General features: G+C 39.7%; 2 protein-coding genes across 6 annotated transcripts in view; one reads left to right on the top strand and one right to left on the bottom strand.

The window, feature by feature from the left end:
- LOC147108624 (tyrosine-protein phosphatase non-receptor type 1-like) overlaps positions 1 to 13,009 on the top strand; it is a 120,884-nt gene extending 107,875 nt beyond the window's left edge. For all 4 annotated transcript variants that reach the window (XM_086005319.1, XM_086005317.1, XM_086005318.1 and 1 more), the window contains one exon: positions 1,768 to 13,009. In XM_086005319.1, coding sequence (XP_085861445.1) covers positions 1,768 to 1,984 — 217 coding nt within the window. In that variant the 3' untranslated portion in view covers positions 1,985 to 13,009. The remainder of the gene's footprint in view (positions 1 to 1,767) is intronic.
- The window catches only part of ripor3 (RIPOR family member 3), a 217,098-nt gene continuing 212,013 nt past the window's right edge, over positions 12,793 to 17,877 (bottom strand). For both annotated transcript variants that reach the window (XM_086005315.1, XM_086005316.1), the window contains exons 20-22: positions 16,354 to 16,437; positions 14,825 to 14,915; positions 12,793 to 13,008 (exon numbers count right to left, since the gene is read on the bottom strand). In XM_086005315.1, the coding sequence (XP_085861441.1) occupies positions 12,914 to 13,008; positions 14,825 to 14,915; positions 16,354 to 16,437 (270 nt within the window). In that variant the 3' untranslated portion in view covers positions 12,793 to 12,913. The remainder of the gene's footprint in view (positions 13,009 to 14,824; positions 14,916 to 16,353; positions 16,438 to 17,877) is intronic.

Here is a 17,877-nt window from a genome sequence, read left to right as displayed (position 1 = left end):
TCCTTGCGCTTGGCTTCCGCTTGCTCCCGGCGAAGAGACTCGAGGTGTTTGGCGCCTTCCCGGATGCTTCTCCACTTTGTGTGGTCTTGGGCCAGGGATTCCCAGGTGTCAGTGGGGATGTTGCACTTTTTCAAGGAGGCTTTGAGGGTGTCCTTGAAGTGTTTCCTTTGCCCACCTGAGGAGCTCTTGCCGTGTCGGAGCTCCAAGTAGAGCACTTGTTTTGGGAGTCACGTATCAGGCTTACGGACGATGTGACCCGTCCATCGGAGCTGATCGAGCGTGGTCAAATCTTCGATGCTGGGGATGTTGGCCTGAGCGAGAACACTGACGTTCGTGTGCCTATCCTGTCAATGGATTTGCAGGATCGTGCGGAGGCAGCGTTGATGGTACCTTTCCAGTGCTTTGAGGTGCCTGCTGTACATGGTCCATGTCTCTGAGGTATACAGCAGGGCGGGTATCACTGCTGCTCTGTAGACCATGAGCTTAGTGCCGGGTTTGAGGTCCTGGTCTTCAAACACTCTCTTCCTCAGGCAACCGAAGGCTGCACTGGCACACTGAAGGCGGTGTTAGATTATCCCTTGTATCCTTTCTATAAACCACCTTAGCAGATTCCCATACTTGAGGATTAATAGTTATCCTCCAAACAATTTAACTTGGTCATGTGCTCACAAACAAGTGTTTGCAACCTATGGAATGCAAGTATTAAATGCATGGTTTTACAGCCTAGTCACTAATAGATGTACAGAAAATCAGAATACTAAAGCTATAAAGTATACAACTTGCATAAGACAATTTTATTATGGGACTCAAATGTCCCTTTTAATATCCTTGGGTGGAATATTGAAGACTCTTTCGAAGCTAAAAAGACAAAGGCCTGGTTACTGATGCAGCAAATTCAGTTGGTTTTCTATTTGCTCTGGTATTAACATAACAATGTATCGCTCACCATTGGGAGTGACATAGAGCCTTCCGTCTAATCACATTGCCAGAATTTTAAAAACTCAAATGTTGTTACAAACCTTTTAGGTGTCAAATTCTAATTTTCAGTTAATTCTTTAGAAGTATAGTTTGCAGGTAACCTAATCATGCTACCTACAAGTATATTATTAAATATATTATGCAAGTGACAAGCTAGACAGAATTCAGAGAATTGTCCAAACCTGTTTTAAATATGCAAATATATATAATTGAGCAAACTTGATCTTTTTACATTAAAAGAACTATGTTGCTAATTACATCCAAGAAACCAGCCACATTTGATTTAAGCAACAGAAACTAGCGTATTCAAATTTTTACACCTGGTATACACTGACAATAAACAGACACATATCTGCCTAAATCTGACATGCAATAGACAGTTCTGCAAATTAATCTGGGCAAAAAGCAAAGCCACTTCTTCAGCAGGTTTCTTTCCAGAGTCAATCCCAAGGCAATGTAGAGTGAACACACGGGAGTAGCTTGACCACCAACTTCAACTCCTTTCTGCGTGAGTCATTCTACTGAAATCTGTTCTATTTTGATTACTATTTCAGCTTTATCTAGTATGGGACCACAACTGAAGAAAAACTGGAAAAATGTGTACCTTGCCAAAAAGGCGCTCTGGTAGAGTTGTTGATATTGTAATGAGTTATACAGCCAAAATAGAATATGGTTTCTATAATTGACATGCTGTAAACATTGAAGTTTACAGTATATCAGATATAGAAACCATCAGCCAGTAATATAAAGTATGTACAGTTCTCAATACTTTTTGTTTTGTCCTTTCAGTTCAGGACCAGAACTTCGGAAGAGGCACATTGGAGAAAGTGCACCTACGCCCACACACACCAGTGAACAGGTGAATCCAGGAAGAGGTGAAGAGGACGAGGAGGATGTGGAGGAGGAAAACTCATGGTTACATTGGAAACCTTTTGTGGTTAATGTCTGTGTGATCACTGCTCTTACAGCTGGGGCTTACCTCTGTTACAGGGCATGCTTCCATTGACAAATACCCTAGAGGATAATGTGTACAGTAAAGCATATAAGATATTTGATGTTTTGAAAAGCTGGAGGGTCTGTGTCTTAAGAAGCAAACCTAGTTTCTGAGGCTGGAGCTTGGGTGGGATTGTAGGGTTAAGAAGATGATGCACTAGGGTTTGTTGTAGTCCCATGGTCCCAAGAGCATAACATTCAAATCTCAGGGCCTTGAATATTCAGGAGAAAAATGCCAAATAGATTTTTGTGTGTGTGTGTGGGGTTGGGGTGGGGGGAGGAGTGGGGTGCGGGAAGGGTGTTGTACATTGTGTTCTTTTAACTTTGAGAAATTCAGAATCCTGTTCAGAAAAATACATGCCTTTACAGCATACTTAAATCATTATTGCAATGTTAAGGTCAATTGTGCCATTTTTTTTCTCGTCCAAATCTGAAAAATTTCCAGTATTATATCCTTGGGAAACAAAATGTAGCATTTATGTTAAACTTTTGTTTTCTTTCCGGATGCATTTCAGTAGTCAAAAATATCTCTCTGTTTCATACAATGTTTGGGCTGCACCTGCGGTGAAATTGCATTTAATCTCAGCAAAGCTGTGGCATTACACTGCTGCTTTTGTTCAAACAGTTCTGCTAAGAGGCTTCCACTGCTGCTCAGGGTATCCCAGCAAAATGGTCCTCTTCAACTGTGTCTGTTAACCATTTTCTATTACATTTGTGCTTGCATCCTTGCTTGCACAAACCATCTGAAAGCAAAGTGAATTAACTGGCTTTTAGTCTTTTCCCTATGCAGCAACCTTATAATGGGGAGGGGCAATACAACAAAATGCAAAACATTTCCACCAGCATTTTTACAGCCGCACCACAGATAACGTGGACCGTTACGTCTGCAACCAAGCATCTTTCACTCCATATTTATTTGTAACGTGTAACTGTATTCAGCAATTTTTTTTTACCACCAATGTATTAAAAATATAGCATATATTTTTAATCAGAGCCTTGTATCAAGGGCTCATAGAAAAGTAAAATAAGATACCTCATTCCAGTACTGGAAGCTGAGCACCACCTACTCTGTGAAGTATAGGGTACCAGTACTTAATCTGAGGGAAAATTGTAAGTAGTCAGTATATAGTTCTGTTGTCTTAAGAAAATATAAGGATTAGACATTTTTGGATCATGTATATCAAAATATGGGGATACTAATAATATATATAATAGTAGGAAATCAGAGTGTGTAAGCTATAGAATTGCTTTGTTGAATGATTGTCAATGGTCTGGATGTATATTGTATCCTGGCAGTTGTACATTGAACACCCGTGTAGTAGAATGCATGCAGACTGCATTAGCATCATTAAATATGAAATTGCTTGGAAGATGAAAGATGTATATCTTAATTACTACTGTGAACATGTGTAGCACATGTTGAAAATAATTGCATGATTGTTCTGGTTGGTAATGGTGGCAGTGGTTATGAGACGGACACTGAAAAGTAAATATTTCAGTGATTGATTTCCATGGTGGGTGTTTGTACAAAAGCTAGCATACCTGTATTTGAATCTATCATGGCATGTGTATATATATATTTTGAAATGTTTGTCACATTTCAAGTATGTAGGATCTAGTTCAAACATTCCAAAACTGTCTACAGGGCTTGTTCACATCTCACTTTCTGCTGTCTTAAACAGGACATAGTTCTACAAGTGTTCAAATTTGGTGGATAAAAGGCAATTTTTGGAGGTACCTTTTTCAGGTATGGCTCTCAACTGGCCTCCTGCATCTTGGTACAGGCATGTGGCCTGCTAATCTGGTGACGCCCTCTATTGTATACATTGCCAAGTTTTTGGCTGACTGAGACACTGTGGTAGAGTTTCAACCAGCAAAGTCTACTTTTACAAGCCAAGCTCAGTGCTAAGCCCTCAGTACTGAGGTATTATGACTCCAATTCAATCTAGCAGAAGTGAGTAGTGAATAAAGCTCAGACTAAGATTTTAAACTAAAAGGCTCTTGTATAATTATGTAGTTTGGGTGTATGTACAGTAGAATTCAAAGGTGGGTGTGTTGGTATACCTCTCAAATGACAGAAAATGCTAAATAGCTGCTTTAATGTAAACAAGCTATTAAGCTGCTGTGCTACATGCCTTAATTAAAATTCTCCTTGGCTCTTTACAGCATGGTCATACCAATAAGATGATTGAACAGATTAAGCAATTAGATTGTGGTATTGAACATTTTGCACATTTTGGTACTATGAACAGATTGTGGACCATTAATAAAATGTAAATTTTCCACAAAAATTGCTGTTAATTCAGTGAGCATGGAGTATTTAGAAGTGTTGATCTCTAACATTTTTACCAGGGAGTTGCACTTTTTCTTTTCCAGTCGGAAAGGAAGTATGGTGCACACTATTATAGATTTTAGCGCTGTTCAGTATCCACATTGTGTCCCAGACCCTTAAGTCATTGGTTGCCTTTTAATTAGGTTGTGTGTAAATCCAAATTAAATTTTGCATAACTTTTGGAATTCAGATGTTATCTCAAACCCGGTGGACAAGTATATAGGACTTGCATCTCATGGAATGTCAGCCATTTGAAGAGTAGCAGAAGTTAAGTATGGATAATTCCTTGCCCCAGACCATTCTGTGCTTCTAGCTAAACGTGAAACAAAGGCGAATGATGGAGAACATATACTTTCTGTAGTCTGAGCAGTTTATAGCCATTTTTCTGTTGATGCTAAAACCTGGCAGGTGTGTGCAGCTGGTGAGTAAAATGACACCAGTTACTGGATATGAAGTTTAATTCAACCTGGCTTTAGCTTGGAGTGATCAATACAGGTAGACTACCCTTTATCCGAACTTCCGAAAACTGAAACCCTCTAAAAACCGAAGGTTTTTTCGTTCAGCGTAAGTCGTGCGCACGACCCCCCCCCCCGCCGACCCCGATAGATGAGAGATAAATGGTCAATATTGTGGAAGCTGTATTATAAACTCCTGCATCACCATTCATTTAGATAGAATGGTATTCTGTTAGTGTGATGGCTACCTCTGAACCCTAACCTTCTATTCATTTCATAAGGTGCACTGAGATGTGTCATTTAGATCAATAGAAATCAGTGCCCCCCCCCACCCCCCCCAAGTATAATTGCCTGTAGAATTACTTACTTAATCTCACTTTTTAAAAAAAGTGCCCATTCCTTTAGTTCTTAAAACATTGATTTTGGTTTAACTTCAGCTCCCCAATCTAAATCTTTGGAGTAGTATCTGTCTCTATCATTGCATGGATTTCAAATTGAGCTTACTGTTATAATTGAACTTGAAACTAATATTCTCCATCAAAATATTAGTCAATCTAAGCTTCTGGTTCAGTAACGGCTGGAGTGATTTGTAACTCCAAAGTATAACTTGCACATCACCAACAGTCTAATCAAGGGGCACTGTAGGCAAGTAAAAAAATAATATTTTTCTTTGTAAAAAGCATCCAGTTGGTCACAACACTTGCTCGTGACTTGCAATGGGTGATCTACTGCACTGTTCAAAGTCTTGGGTAACTTATTTGCCTTTTTTTTTAAACTGCAAAACATATTGGCCACAAAGTACCTTTTTGCCACAGTGCTGTAGTTTGTTAAACCAGCATCCATTCAAGTGACAGTATTGCAGCAACAATATCTGTAACGTGACATTAGATATAGTTCATCTATGGATCTTGAAGTTACTTTTCTCTGTGTGTAATTAAGTAGATTTTTGTTTTCTATATTTTTAAATGGCTGAGGAAGAGGGAAATCTGTTCAGTATTTTATTTGTATGGCCTTACAGATGACGCAATTCTTATGCCCAGTGTTGCTGAGAATCCTTCTAGGTAGGAGCAGATGAGTGCTGTTGATGCTTTTTCTCCTGTTGTCTTCCCAGCAATGTGATTGTTTTTTTTTAAATGGTTAACAACAAATTCTATAAGATCACACTAGTTTCCATAAATTTCAGGGATGTGTCTGACTTAACTGGAATTATTTTTGTTTTTATTGAAGTACTTTTGGACCAAATATATACAATTTTTTTTAATTCCAACTTGTTTTTGTTGTGATATGTTGAGCACACCATTTTGTTTTTATAAAATTTCACAGTGGAATTGTAGCTTTTAATTTAAAATAATAAATTAATTGCTTGCACTAAGTCTTTGTCAACAGCATGACTTCAAATAAAACAGTAAAACAAAGTTTGATCATTGAATGTCCTCTCCTAAGTGCACTGCCGAACAACGTGCAATGCTAAACAGCCCACTCCCAGAATTATGAAATGTAAACTGTGCACCATTTTTACAGTCTGGTTTCTTTATGTAAATTACAGGTAAAGCACTTGGGAGCTATAAGTTGCACTTTTCTGTAGCTAGAATCAAACATTTGAGAGACACTTTTTTACTTGAGCTGGTGTGATCTTTTAATATGTTCCTACTTGACTTTCACATTTTTATTAGCTTTTTGCCACAAAAGTAGTAAACAGCACCATGTATTTTACTTTTTCTTGTATAGTATCTTGTAGACTAAGAATAACTGTTGCTGTTTTCTTGGCAACATTAACTAGCTGTTTCTGCATGTATTGATATTGTATGATTTTCTACGGTTTTATATTGTTCAACCATTTAACAAAGGAATAAAGTCTGAGGCTTTTCAAGCATTTACAGACTCTGCAGAACCATTTTAAATTTTACAAGCTGGCTTTCAAGTGCACCACATAAAACATCAATTCAAAATAAAACCAATTTGAAAGCAAACCTCTTGTTTCATCATGGTGTATGTGACATTTTAAACTGCAAGCCTCATTACCTACAATTATAAGCTTAAAATCTTGGTAAGCTAGTTTAAGTGGTGTGAAATAATTACCACTTTTGGCTATTGGCCAATTGTCAAACAAAAATGTGGAAGATTCTTAAGCTTGTAATCAACTTCTGCAATTATTAATTTGGGGCTTATTTTTCATAGTCAAAGTAAGGTTCTTCCTTTTAATTCCATGTACACTTCCACTTTTGTTATCATGCCTTCATCAATGCCCTCTTATTCAGCCACTGGACCACACTATGCACAGTTGTCTTCCACTTGTTGTTTCTCTCCATGTACAAGCAGTCCTGTTTTGTGGATCATGATTTTTACAGCGAGTTTCTCTCAGTTGTTATTTTGTGGAGTTTCTTGTGTGCAGCTACTAGGAAGATTCCGGGGCCCTCGTAACTCTTACTTATATATAAAAAAAAAAGCAAGTTGATGATTTTTACAGGGGTATACAAATCCTCCTTTTTGAAATTTTTTATCAGGGTCTTCAGACAAATAAACAGGAGAAAAATGAAAGGTGAACTGACCAGATTCCAACTACTTGTGAAACTCTTGAATATTTGTGTTGAGAGGATTGAGATAAGAATGTATGAACACCCCACATTGTTTGTAAAACTGAAACATGATACTGACATTTTTCCCCACACCTACACACCCAACCATTCCATTGGTAATCTCGGCTCTAGATATTGTCATCGCAAGTGAAGCTACAGAGTGTGTTTGCTTGAAGATGTGCTGAAATGGAAGCTGTCTGTGATAAGTCAATTTACTCTTCAAGGAGCAGCTAAGCCACCTGAAGTAAATGTCTTGTCTTTGCTGAAGTGTGTGGCAAATAATGACTGTTGATGAACAAGCTGCACCATGTTTAGCAGTTAACCTTTATTTTTCAAAATTCTGCTGCTGTTTTTGTCCACATTTTTTGATTTTTTTTTTTTTTTCAATTCTTGAGTGGAGAGAATGATTTGAGCTTTAGAATCAATACAGCCATCCTAACAGTGTCTCAAGATTTTAGTCCCACTGGAATTTGCCCTACTGTCGAGGTCAAAAATCTTAAGTTGCCTGCGAATTAATAAAATTCATCCAGAGGGAAGTGGAGACTGGGTCTTAAACCATTGAGTGATCTGTTGTTTGACCTAATGGTTTCATAGCAGTTAAAAGATGGTGTGCAGGAGAAGTACTGTTTGGGGAGGGGTAGGGGGTGCTCAAAATGGTCAAAAATCTAATCTCGGCATGAATTGAATATTGAGGATATCCTGGTCAAATTCTATACCTCATTATACTCCATTTCCATTCTTTCCACTGCCTTCTGTCTCGCCCCGCTCCGATGCACATGCAAAAAAGGTGCCATTTGGATCTCAAGAAATTAGCAGCAGTAGCAAAAACTCATTGAAATTTGAGAACTGTAATGTAAAAGTTCTTCTTTATTCTGTTACGCTTTGACTTTGAGAGTATGGTTTAGAAAATCAGTTCACCAAAGAAGGGACTGTTGTGCGCTTTCACGTGCCATTGCATTGTGCCACATAATGATAGGATACGGGGAGGCAATATTGAGTAGAAGCCAAATGATCCTCAGCTCATTGTTCTGTATTGAGTAGAGATTAAACACATTGTTGGGCTATGGTAAATGGTGCTAGCTACCTAAACCGTTATCTGAACTGCGGTGTATTACCTTCCTACCAGTTGCATTTTTAATTCTAGAGAAATTGGAAACATCATACTGAACATTTGGAGCAGAGATAACATCCACAGTATAACGTGCTTAAAACCTTTGAAGTAATGGAAGAGTCAAATGATCTTCCCCAATCTCATAAACCCATTCCTAAATCTTTTCATCCTGTCCTCAACAGCTATCTACAAAATATTTTCATACAAAACCAGCTGTTTACACATTTGAAGCTTTGACATTCTTGTCCTAACTATATAATGAAGTTTTAATGTTTCTAAAAATGTTTTTCTTCTCAATAGAGAATTGTTTTGCTGAGATTAAATGACCTGGATTTGAAATTTTGCCCATCCTGTTAGACATTTCTATAAAGGCAGTGGCTGCACTCCAAGTCTTTGAAATCTGTGCTGTAATACTACAAGAAAGGATAATCACACAAGTTAGTCACATTCTGTATAGAAGAAACTGTCATGGGACTGATCCACAAGTAGTCTCTGTATTCTCTTCTGACCAGGAAAATAAAACACTTCCTAAATCCTCCACATCAAGTGCAGAAGATGCTCTGGTACCATGGGCTGCTAAACCATCTATCTTAAAGACCTTCAGGTAGGGTACAGTGTACTGTATGGAAAAAAGTTATTCTGGCCCAAGTACCTCTGACCTTGAGGCTTCAGTTAGCCCATCAGGAATTCTGTTTTAAACAGATCCATATGTTATTGGGGAATAACTGCTTGGCATAATACAGGCCAAAAGCATTATTTAGAAAAGGTGACGAGACAGACCTGGGTAACTACAGGCCCATTAGTTTGACATCAATAATGGGAAAGATGCTTATGGGGATCATTAGGGATGCAATATATGAACATTTGGATAGAGAGGGACATATTGGGGACACCCAATGTGGCTTCAAAAAAAGTCATGTCTTACAAATTTGATATTTTTTGAAGTCACCAGATGGTAGATGAGGGAAGCCCAGTAGACATTGTCGTCTAAGACTTCCAAAAAACTTTTGATGAGGTACCACACAAGAGGCTTCTCAACAAGATCTAAGCCTCTGGTTTTAGTGGTACTATATTGAGCTGGATTGAGAACTAGCTGGAAGGTTGCAGGCAGAGAGTAGTTATTGACGGGTTTGGAGACCGGACACCACGTGTCCTGCAGGGATCGGTGTTGGGACCATTGCTCTTTACTATTTTTATTAATTTTCAAGATGTATGTGTTGGGGGCATGATCTACATATTTGTAGATGATATAAAGATCTGTGCGAGTGTTAGGACTGTAAACGATGCTCTACTGCTTCACGAGGATCTTAATGAGCTGGGAGATTTGGCTCATGACTGGCAAATGATGTTTAATTTAGAAAAGTGCAGTGTTATGCATGTGGGCAGAGGTACTGCTCAAGATACATATACTCTTCACGAAAAAGGTGGAGAAAGAAAGGCGGGCATTCTAGTACATGCATCTCTAAAGGTTCATGAGTAATGTGAAGCGATAGCTAGAGCGAATAGGGTGGTGGGGTGCATTCATTAGACAATTATGATACAAGGCATACTACTTTGTCCTTCTACAAGACCTTGGTCAGGCCTCACTTGGAATACTGTGTCCAGTTTTGGTTTCCTCACATGCAGGCTGATAAGGCTTTGGAAAGTGTGTGTCAGCTGTAGTTCAGTTGGTATCACTCTTGCCTCTGAGTCAGAAGGTTGTGGGTTCAAGTCCCACTCCAGAGATTTGAACACAATAATCTAGGCTGACACTCCAGTGCAGTACTGAAGGAGTGCTGCGCTATCTGAGGTGCTGCTTTCAGATTAGACTTTAAACCAAGGCCCTGCCTGCTCTCTCAGGTGGATGTAAAATATCCATGGCGCTATTTTGAAGAGCAGCAGGAGAGTTATCCCCGGTGTCCTGGCCAATATTTATTCCCTCAATCAACATCTCAGATTATCTGGTCATTTTCACATTGCTATTTGTGGGAGCTTGCTGTGCGCTGCTGCGTTTCCTACATTACAACAGTGACTACACTTCAAAAGTACTCATTGGCTGTAAAGCACTTTGGGACATCCAGTAGTCATGAAAGGCATTATATAAATGCAAGTTTTTTTTCACTAGACTAATCACCAGCTTAAAGCATCTTGGTTATCAAGATAGGCTAAAAGAGCTGGGATTCTACACTTTAGAGAAGCGTGGACTTATTGGTGATCTGATTGAGGTTTATAAGATGATGAAGGGAATAGATTATGTTCAAGTTGACAGTTTGTTCCAATTAAATAGGTTAGGGAGGACCAGGAGCCACAATTTTAAGTTGTATAAGGCCAGATCTAGGTTAGATGTCAGGACGTGGTTCTTTTCCCAGAAAATAGTGGTTTTCTGGAACAGGCTGCCGACTCATGCAGTGGCTAAAGAGATGGCATGGAGAGAATGATGGCTAAAGGATAGAAAGTAGAGAGTAAGAATAAATTGATGTTTTAAAATGGGCTCCATGTAGCTTGTGTGTCCTTTGAAATTCTCTATATACATAAATGATTTAAACATGAGAAGAGAAAATACCAACATTTGTTGAATTAAGAACTATGCCAACTAAAGAAAAATGTGGAAGCTTCCAAGAGACATAGGAAAGTGGCAAATCCACTTTTTTATGTAGATAAATGTGCATTGAATATAGTACATTTGGGGGAAAATAATGAAAAATGGGAATATTCCCCAAATGGTAAATTCTTAATGGAGTGAAAGATGATGGAAAACTAGTGGTGCAGATGCGCAGATCTTTAAAGCAATACTAGAAGTGGAAAAAGCCATAAAAATAAGGATAGTTGTCTGCAGGCCATTATTGTATCTCCTGGTGGCAACCAGAGTAAGCATAGCCAGGAGGCTGCATAATTGGAGCTGATTTGAACATTACATGATAACTATCCACCTCCATCTTCATTCCCAATATGGTATAACTCTATTGCATCTGGAAGATGAATGAATGAGGGAAAAAATGTAAGATTAACCACCATTGACGTCTATTTTATTCGATTGAAATTTATCCTTCACAACATTCTCTTCCTCTCCATGACTTGAATTGCCTAGAATCCATTCATTTTTTTAAGGGGGTGTCAATTTTCCATTTTCTTACTCGAGCTTTGATACTGCTTTCAGTAAATGATTGAGAAAAAACAGAAAAAGACTAAGCAGTGTGGGAATGAGGAATATCACATGGATGATACAAGTCTGAACTTCCTATCCTGGGTGATGGATAATTGTATTGCAATGTATTTGATGGATCACCACATCGTGGTTGGTAATCCTACTTTTCATTGTTCTAAATTAAGGATAAATACCTACGGCAGTTTATTTGTACAATTCAACCTACTTCATTCCATTACAAAACAACCCATCGTTGAGCTTTAAAATAACTTGTTCAACAGGATGTCTGCATCCATGGAAACCCATCACCATGAGTGAGTCTCCAAACCAAACTCGTGGCTGAAGTGGAGTCATGGAGACACAACCCACTTAAGCTCTGAGAACTTGGGTTCAGGTTGGCAAGTGTTGAGGTTTAGGAACCCCCTCCCTTTCTCCCCAAGTGTATGCAGGTGTACTGCTGGACTTTAACCTGTTAATGTTGTGCTGTTTACCCTCAAAGCACCAATAAAATGTAGTCTCCTTGTCCAGTTTGGACCATCCTACCTATTGAAGCTTTGGCTTGCAGGGTTATCGGAGCCTGGTGGAGAAAATCCCAAGTGACAGTTTTACCCCATCAGAGTAGAATCTGCCACGGAGGATTGACTCCATTGCATCATCCTAGCACCAGGCATTTTGTCTTGGAGTCCATGCAACCCAAAAACACCCCACTCATCTCTTCTCCATTTATGCCTCCAAGAAGGATAGAGAGTAATTCATCATTTAGATGATTGAGAATTGCAGATCTGAGCACTGTAGGTGGAGCATAAGAGGCAAGAACTTTAAAGCAACATATGGCTTAAGTTTAAGAATGGCTTGTTTCAGAAATCTGAACGGTCTCCATTTTCAAATCAAATGCCTTTTTCAGGATTTCATAAGTTTTGGTAGTGAATTTTTAAAATCCTTAACTGAATAAATGGTAAATTTGTTAATATATGTTTCTATTGTACTTTATACTGTACTGACATTTTAACATACTGAAGTTAGTGGCAACATCAACTTTAGAATATTATAAAAGTTGAATTTAAGAATCTAAAACTTATTTGCTGTCTACAGAATATTTGCAAGTTTGATAGACAGTAAAAAGCAGTGCAGCTACTTGGTGTGGATCAGTGATCTGAATCCTGCCACTTTACTGGACCTCAGTGTGAATAACCATTTGCTTGAGACAAAAAATAAATGTTGCATTTTGTGACTGTTCAAATCTTTATACAATATAGACACGGTATAAGCACAATTATTGAACACACACACATTATCTACAGATGTCTGTTGTAGTTGATTTAAATTAAAAAAACAGTTCAATATTCAGAGAATGGTAATTTGAGTAGTTGCATTTTTGGTCATGCCTTCTTCGTACCATAGCCAGTCCACCTTCTCAAAGGCCAAGCGACCTTTCTCACCTGCACAATGAGATGAAAGATAACCTAAGTAATGTATTAGCAGAGATTCACATGTTGGACAATAAAACACATTTGTTAGGCATATGTTTCTTTAGTTTTAACTAATAGTTTAAAATCATCCAGTTCAAGAGAACTTTGCCAGTTTTCCCCAAAAATGAAGTGTTACCAACAGAGAAATGTGCAGAGACTTCAAGAAATTGAGTTGCCAATCAAACATAGGAAAACATCCCAGGGCGCCTCACGGAAGCATAAGGGAAAAATGGATGCCGAACCAAAGGAGGAGATATTAGGATGGTTGGTCAAAAGCTTGGTCAGAGGGGAGTTTTAAGGAGTGTCTTGAAGGAGGGAGGTGGATGGGCAGAGAAGTTTAGGAAGGGAGTTTCAGTTCATGTAGCCTATGCACTGAAGGCATAGCTACCAATGACCGTGTGAAAGGGGTTGCACAAAAGGCCAAAGGAACAGAGGGTTAGCGGGGAGGGGGTTGTAGTGCCGGAAAAAGTTAGAGATGGGGAGGAGAAAGACTATGATATTTAAATGCAAAGATGACCATTCTAATTTGAGGCATTGGACCAGGAACCAGTGTAGGTCAGTGAGAACAAGTGTGATGGGTCAGCAGGATGTGGTGCAGGATCAATAGCAGAGTTTATGGAAGGTGGAGGAAGGGTTAGCCAGGAGAGCATTGGAATAATTGAATCTGAAGGTGACGGGCATAGTTGAGTGTTTCAATGGCAGATGAGCTTATGTTTGGGATGGAGGCAGGCAATATTACCAAGATGGAAGTAGGCAGCTTTTTGAATGGGGAGGTTAAGATGTTTGAGGCTCAGTTTGGAGTTCAATAGGACACAGGTTATGAGCAGTGAGACATAGGCCAGGGATGAGGATGGAGTCAGTGACGAGGGTACGGAGTTTGTGGTGGGAGCCAAAGATGATGGCTTTTATCTTCCCAATGTTTGGCTGGAGGAAATCACAGCTCATCTAAGACTTGATGTCAGACAAGCCGTCTGACAGTATACTGAGTCACTGCATTTCAAAGTAATTCATTGTGTGAAGTGTGCTTTGATGTGATGAGGCTTTTAAATGCAATTATTGTGTTATGTAAGTTGCACTGCAGCTTTCTCATTTTGATTATCCTATTGAATTTACAATAAGCCTTGCACGTAAAACGGAGCACATTTGGAATGTGAAATAATGCTGTACAAGAGGCTGATGAGTCACAGGTTGCAAATCCTGTTGCATTGTGTACTTTTAAGTTTTAAGATGAGAAGTCAATGGGCGTGGCGATATTTGCAGGGAATTTTCCCACATGGAAAGTATGATAACCACTTTACTGCTGAACCAACTAAATATACAAACGATGCCATTCAGAAGTGTTAAGAAAAAATTAGATCTGTGGCTCATTCGACAGCTTAGTAAGTCTCTCCAGTAAAGCAGCTGAGCCATTCAAACCAGGAAGGTCCTAGCTTTGATCCCCAATACAGGCTGTGTAAGCTGATCTTGGCCAGGGCAGCAGTAGGTAGCTTCAGTGCTCCTGCGTTAAGCAGAGGGAAATTGGCCCTATTTCTTGCTCCAAATCATCATCCAGCCACCTCTGGTGGAAGTGCCTTCGTGTGGATGTTCAGTGAGGGGATTAGGCCCACTGGTGATGTCCTCATAATGGAATAGTTAGCAGCACTCCGTGTCAGGGCTAACATATGAATGATGGCCACTTGGATGAGGTATGAGAGGGTAGCTGGTACTTTTTGAACAGTGCTCAACAGGGAGAACAGCAAATTGGTGAGAAAAGAGAAAATGTTTATGTCAAAAAAAACTTCATTACCAAAAGAGAGGAGGGCTTCTCGTGCTGTGTCACGGACATTTGCTTTTTGAGAGTGACACAGGCTGGCAATCTGTTCAATGCTTTCCACAGCCTTGAAGGAAGGAAAAACAAGTTAAGGTCCCATTCGACATAATCCATCATCTATGCTTAAAAGCAAGTTTAATGGTTCTGTTTCAATTTGAGCATCTCCCAATTCTTCATTTGTGTTTACAGCACAAGGCAACTTCATAATGCAGTATTTTTCATGGGTTGCCAGTCCCACCATGTATTTCTGTTCACTCCAAAAGGCAGAATGCACCATATCATCAGACTATTGGTCAAACTGAAACTAGTAACCAAATTTGCTAACACAAAGTCTACACCGTAGCAAGAAACTAGTGATACAAATACTTATATAAATAGATTGAATCAATATACAAGAACTTAAATAGCTTCAGAACATATTTCTTACACAGTTCGATTAATCAAGGCTGCTGGAATACACAGAGACTTGTAGATTTCTGAAAAATATTGTATGTGGGGAGGTCATTTAATTATCTGAAGTAGAGTTGAAAGCTGAACTCGAGCACTGAACTGAGGATGCCTAGTAAAATGTAACATCTTTACATTAAAAGACCCCTTTCATGTCACAGGTATTAAATGTGAGACATTATGGCCGAGGCTTTCTGGCCCCGTCCTGCCAGTTTTCTAGTAGAGAGGGCTGGAAATGTGTGGAGTGGCGCACTCTGCTACACCCCCGCCTCTCTTCCATTTCCAATTCCCCCTTTTCAAGAGGCCAGCCCCTGCAGCATAAATTGTTCCCACCCATATCTGGGTGGGTGCAATGAAATAGTGTGATGATGATGAGAGAAACATGTTGAGCCTTAGTGTCCAACATTCAAAAGTCGACACGGGTTTTTGGGGCATTAAAAAAATTAGGGACTTGTGCAAGTGCTCTCGGCATGCCCCATCAGTGAAAATAGAAGTTTGCTACCGAAAAAATAATAATTTCTTCAGGCAGCTCAGTGGCTGCCTCATCATTGCGCTACAGCAAGCTCCCCAAGGCCTGCCACAGCACGTCACTGCCCCCAGTCGGGCGTGAGTCCCCAGCACAGCCCAGGGAGCCCGTCTCCCTCATGCAAATTATCCCAGGCTGGAAATATGGTCAGAAAGCCCAGGCCATAATGTCTGAAATTTAATACCTGTGACATGAAAGTGGTCTTTTAATGTAAAGACGTTACATTACTAGGCATCCTCAGTTTAGTGCTCAAGTTCAGCTTTCAACTCTACTTCAGATAATTAAATGACCTCCCCACATACAATATTTTGCTTCTATTATAGGTTCATCTTGTCAGCTTTAAATGTTAACTTGTATTAATCATAATGGGTAACTTATCTGTATTTATGGGTTTATACACATCATTAATACAAAATTGTTCATTTTGCATTTATGATGGGTATAAGGACTTGCTTTTTATTTATTTGGAATAGTTGCAAATATATTTTGGTGCTGTCAATAGCAGCACCAAATGTACAAACCACTAACTTACCTTCAGCTGTTTAAGTGCCATGCAGGCAGCTCTCTGGAGTTGTATATCTTTTTCTTGCAAGCTTTCTGTGTAATAGGCCAAAGCCTGAGAAATGTAAAATTGGGCTGGTTAGTCAATTTTAAAATGTTAAAATTACAAATGCATTAACCGTACTGAATCCACAGCACAAACTGTCACTAAATTAACATTTAGGCAACGGTGATGTCTTTCTGTGATGAGCACAAAAACGGTCTTTAAAAATATAAAGAAACAAATAACTTTGAATGCAGTGTGCCGATTATGTTGTATTATAAGAAGTGAAGTCTGATGCTATCTTAGTGCTTTTTGAATAGTTTTAGACCTCATTAATATTTTTAGTTTGCTCCCATTGCCTATTTTTATCCTTTTTCCAGACCATTTGTCACCATGAATCGTTATTAGAAGGGTAGGATAGACCAAGCTCTGGCCAGTATCGATGCCGCTCTCTGATCATCAAGAGGCATATGTCTAGCTGGTCAAGTTGTCAATTCTCTGTGGATGAAATATCTCACTATTGCCAAAAAATAAATCCATGCAGAACGCGTTAAGCAAACTGATACACTAGCAATAAAAACAGAAAATGCTAGAAATACTCCGGTCAGGCAGCATCTGTGGAGCGAGAAACAGAGTTAACGTTTCAGGTCGATGACCCTTCGTCAGAACTGGAACAAGTTGGAGATGGAACAGGTTTTTAAGCAAGTGTAGGGGCAGGGAAAGGGGGGAGGGGAAGAAAGAACAAAAGGGAAAGTCTGTGATAGTTTGGAAGGCAGGAGAGATTAAGAGACAAAAGGGATGATGGTGCAAGGCAAAAGGAGATGGTAATGGGACAAGTTAAGAAACAAAAGATGACTCTAGATGAAGTGTAAATAGCAATGACTGAAAGATCAACAGCTGCCATGTGAGAGAGAGAAAAAAAGATAGGGGCAGATATGGTCTGAAATTGCTGAACTCAATGTTGAGTCCAGAAGGCTGTAAAGTGCCTAATCGAAAGATGAGGTGCTGTTCCTCGAGCTTACGTTGAGCTTCATTGGAACAGTGCAAGAGGCTGAGGATGGAGAGGTCGGAGTGGAGCGGAGAATTAAAGTGACAGGCGACCGGAAGCTTGGGGGCACCGTTACGGACTGAACGAAGGTGTTCTGCAAAGTGGTCACCCAATCTGCATTTGGTCTCCCCAATGTAGAGGAGACCGCATCGTGAGCAGCGAATACAATATATTAAATTACAAGAAGTTCAAGTAAATCGCCGTTTCACCTGGAAGGAGTGGTTGGGGCCCTGGACAGTGGGAAGGGGGGAGGTAAAAGAGCATACGTTGCATCTCCTGTGCTTGCACGTGAAGGTGCCGGGCGAAGGGAAAGGAGTGTTGGGGGTGATAGAGGAGTGGACCAGGGTGTCGTGGAGGGACCGGTCCCTTCAGAATGCTGAAAGGGGAGGTGAGGGGAAGATGTGTTTGGTGGTGGGATCACGCTGGAGGTGGCGGAAATGGCGGAGGATGATCCATTGAATGTG

Source organism: Somniosus microcephalus, chromosome 13 (assembly GCF_052327205.1).
Source record: "Somniosus microcephalus isolate GS21.2 chromosome 13, FLI_Smic_1.0, whole genome shotgun sequence".
Lineage (NCBI taxonomy): Eukaryota > Metazoa > Chordata > Chondrichthyes > Squaliformes > Somniosidae > Somniosus > Somniosus microcephalus.
This window is presented reverse-complemented; position numbering and strand designations above follow the sequence as displayed.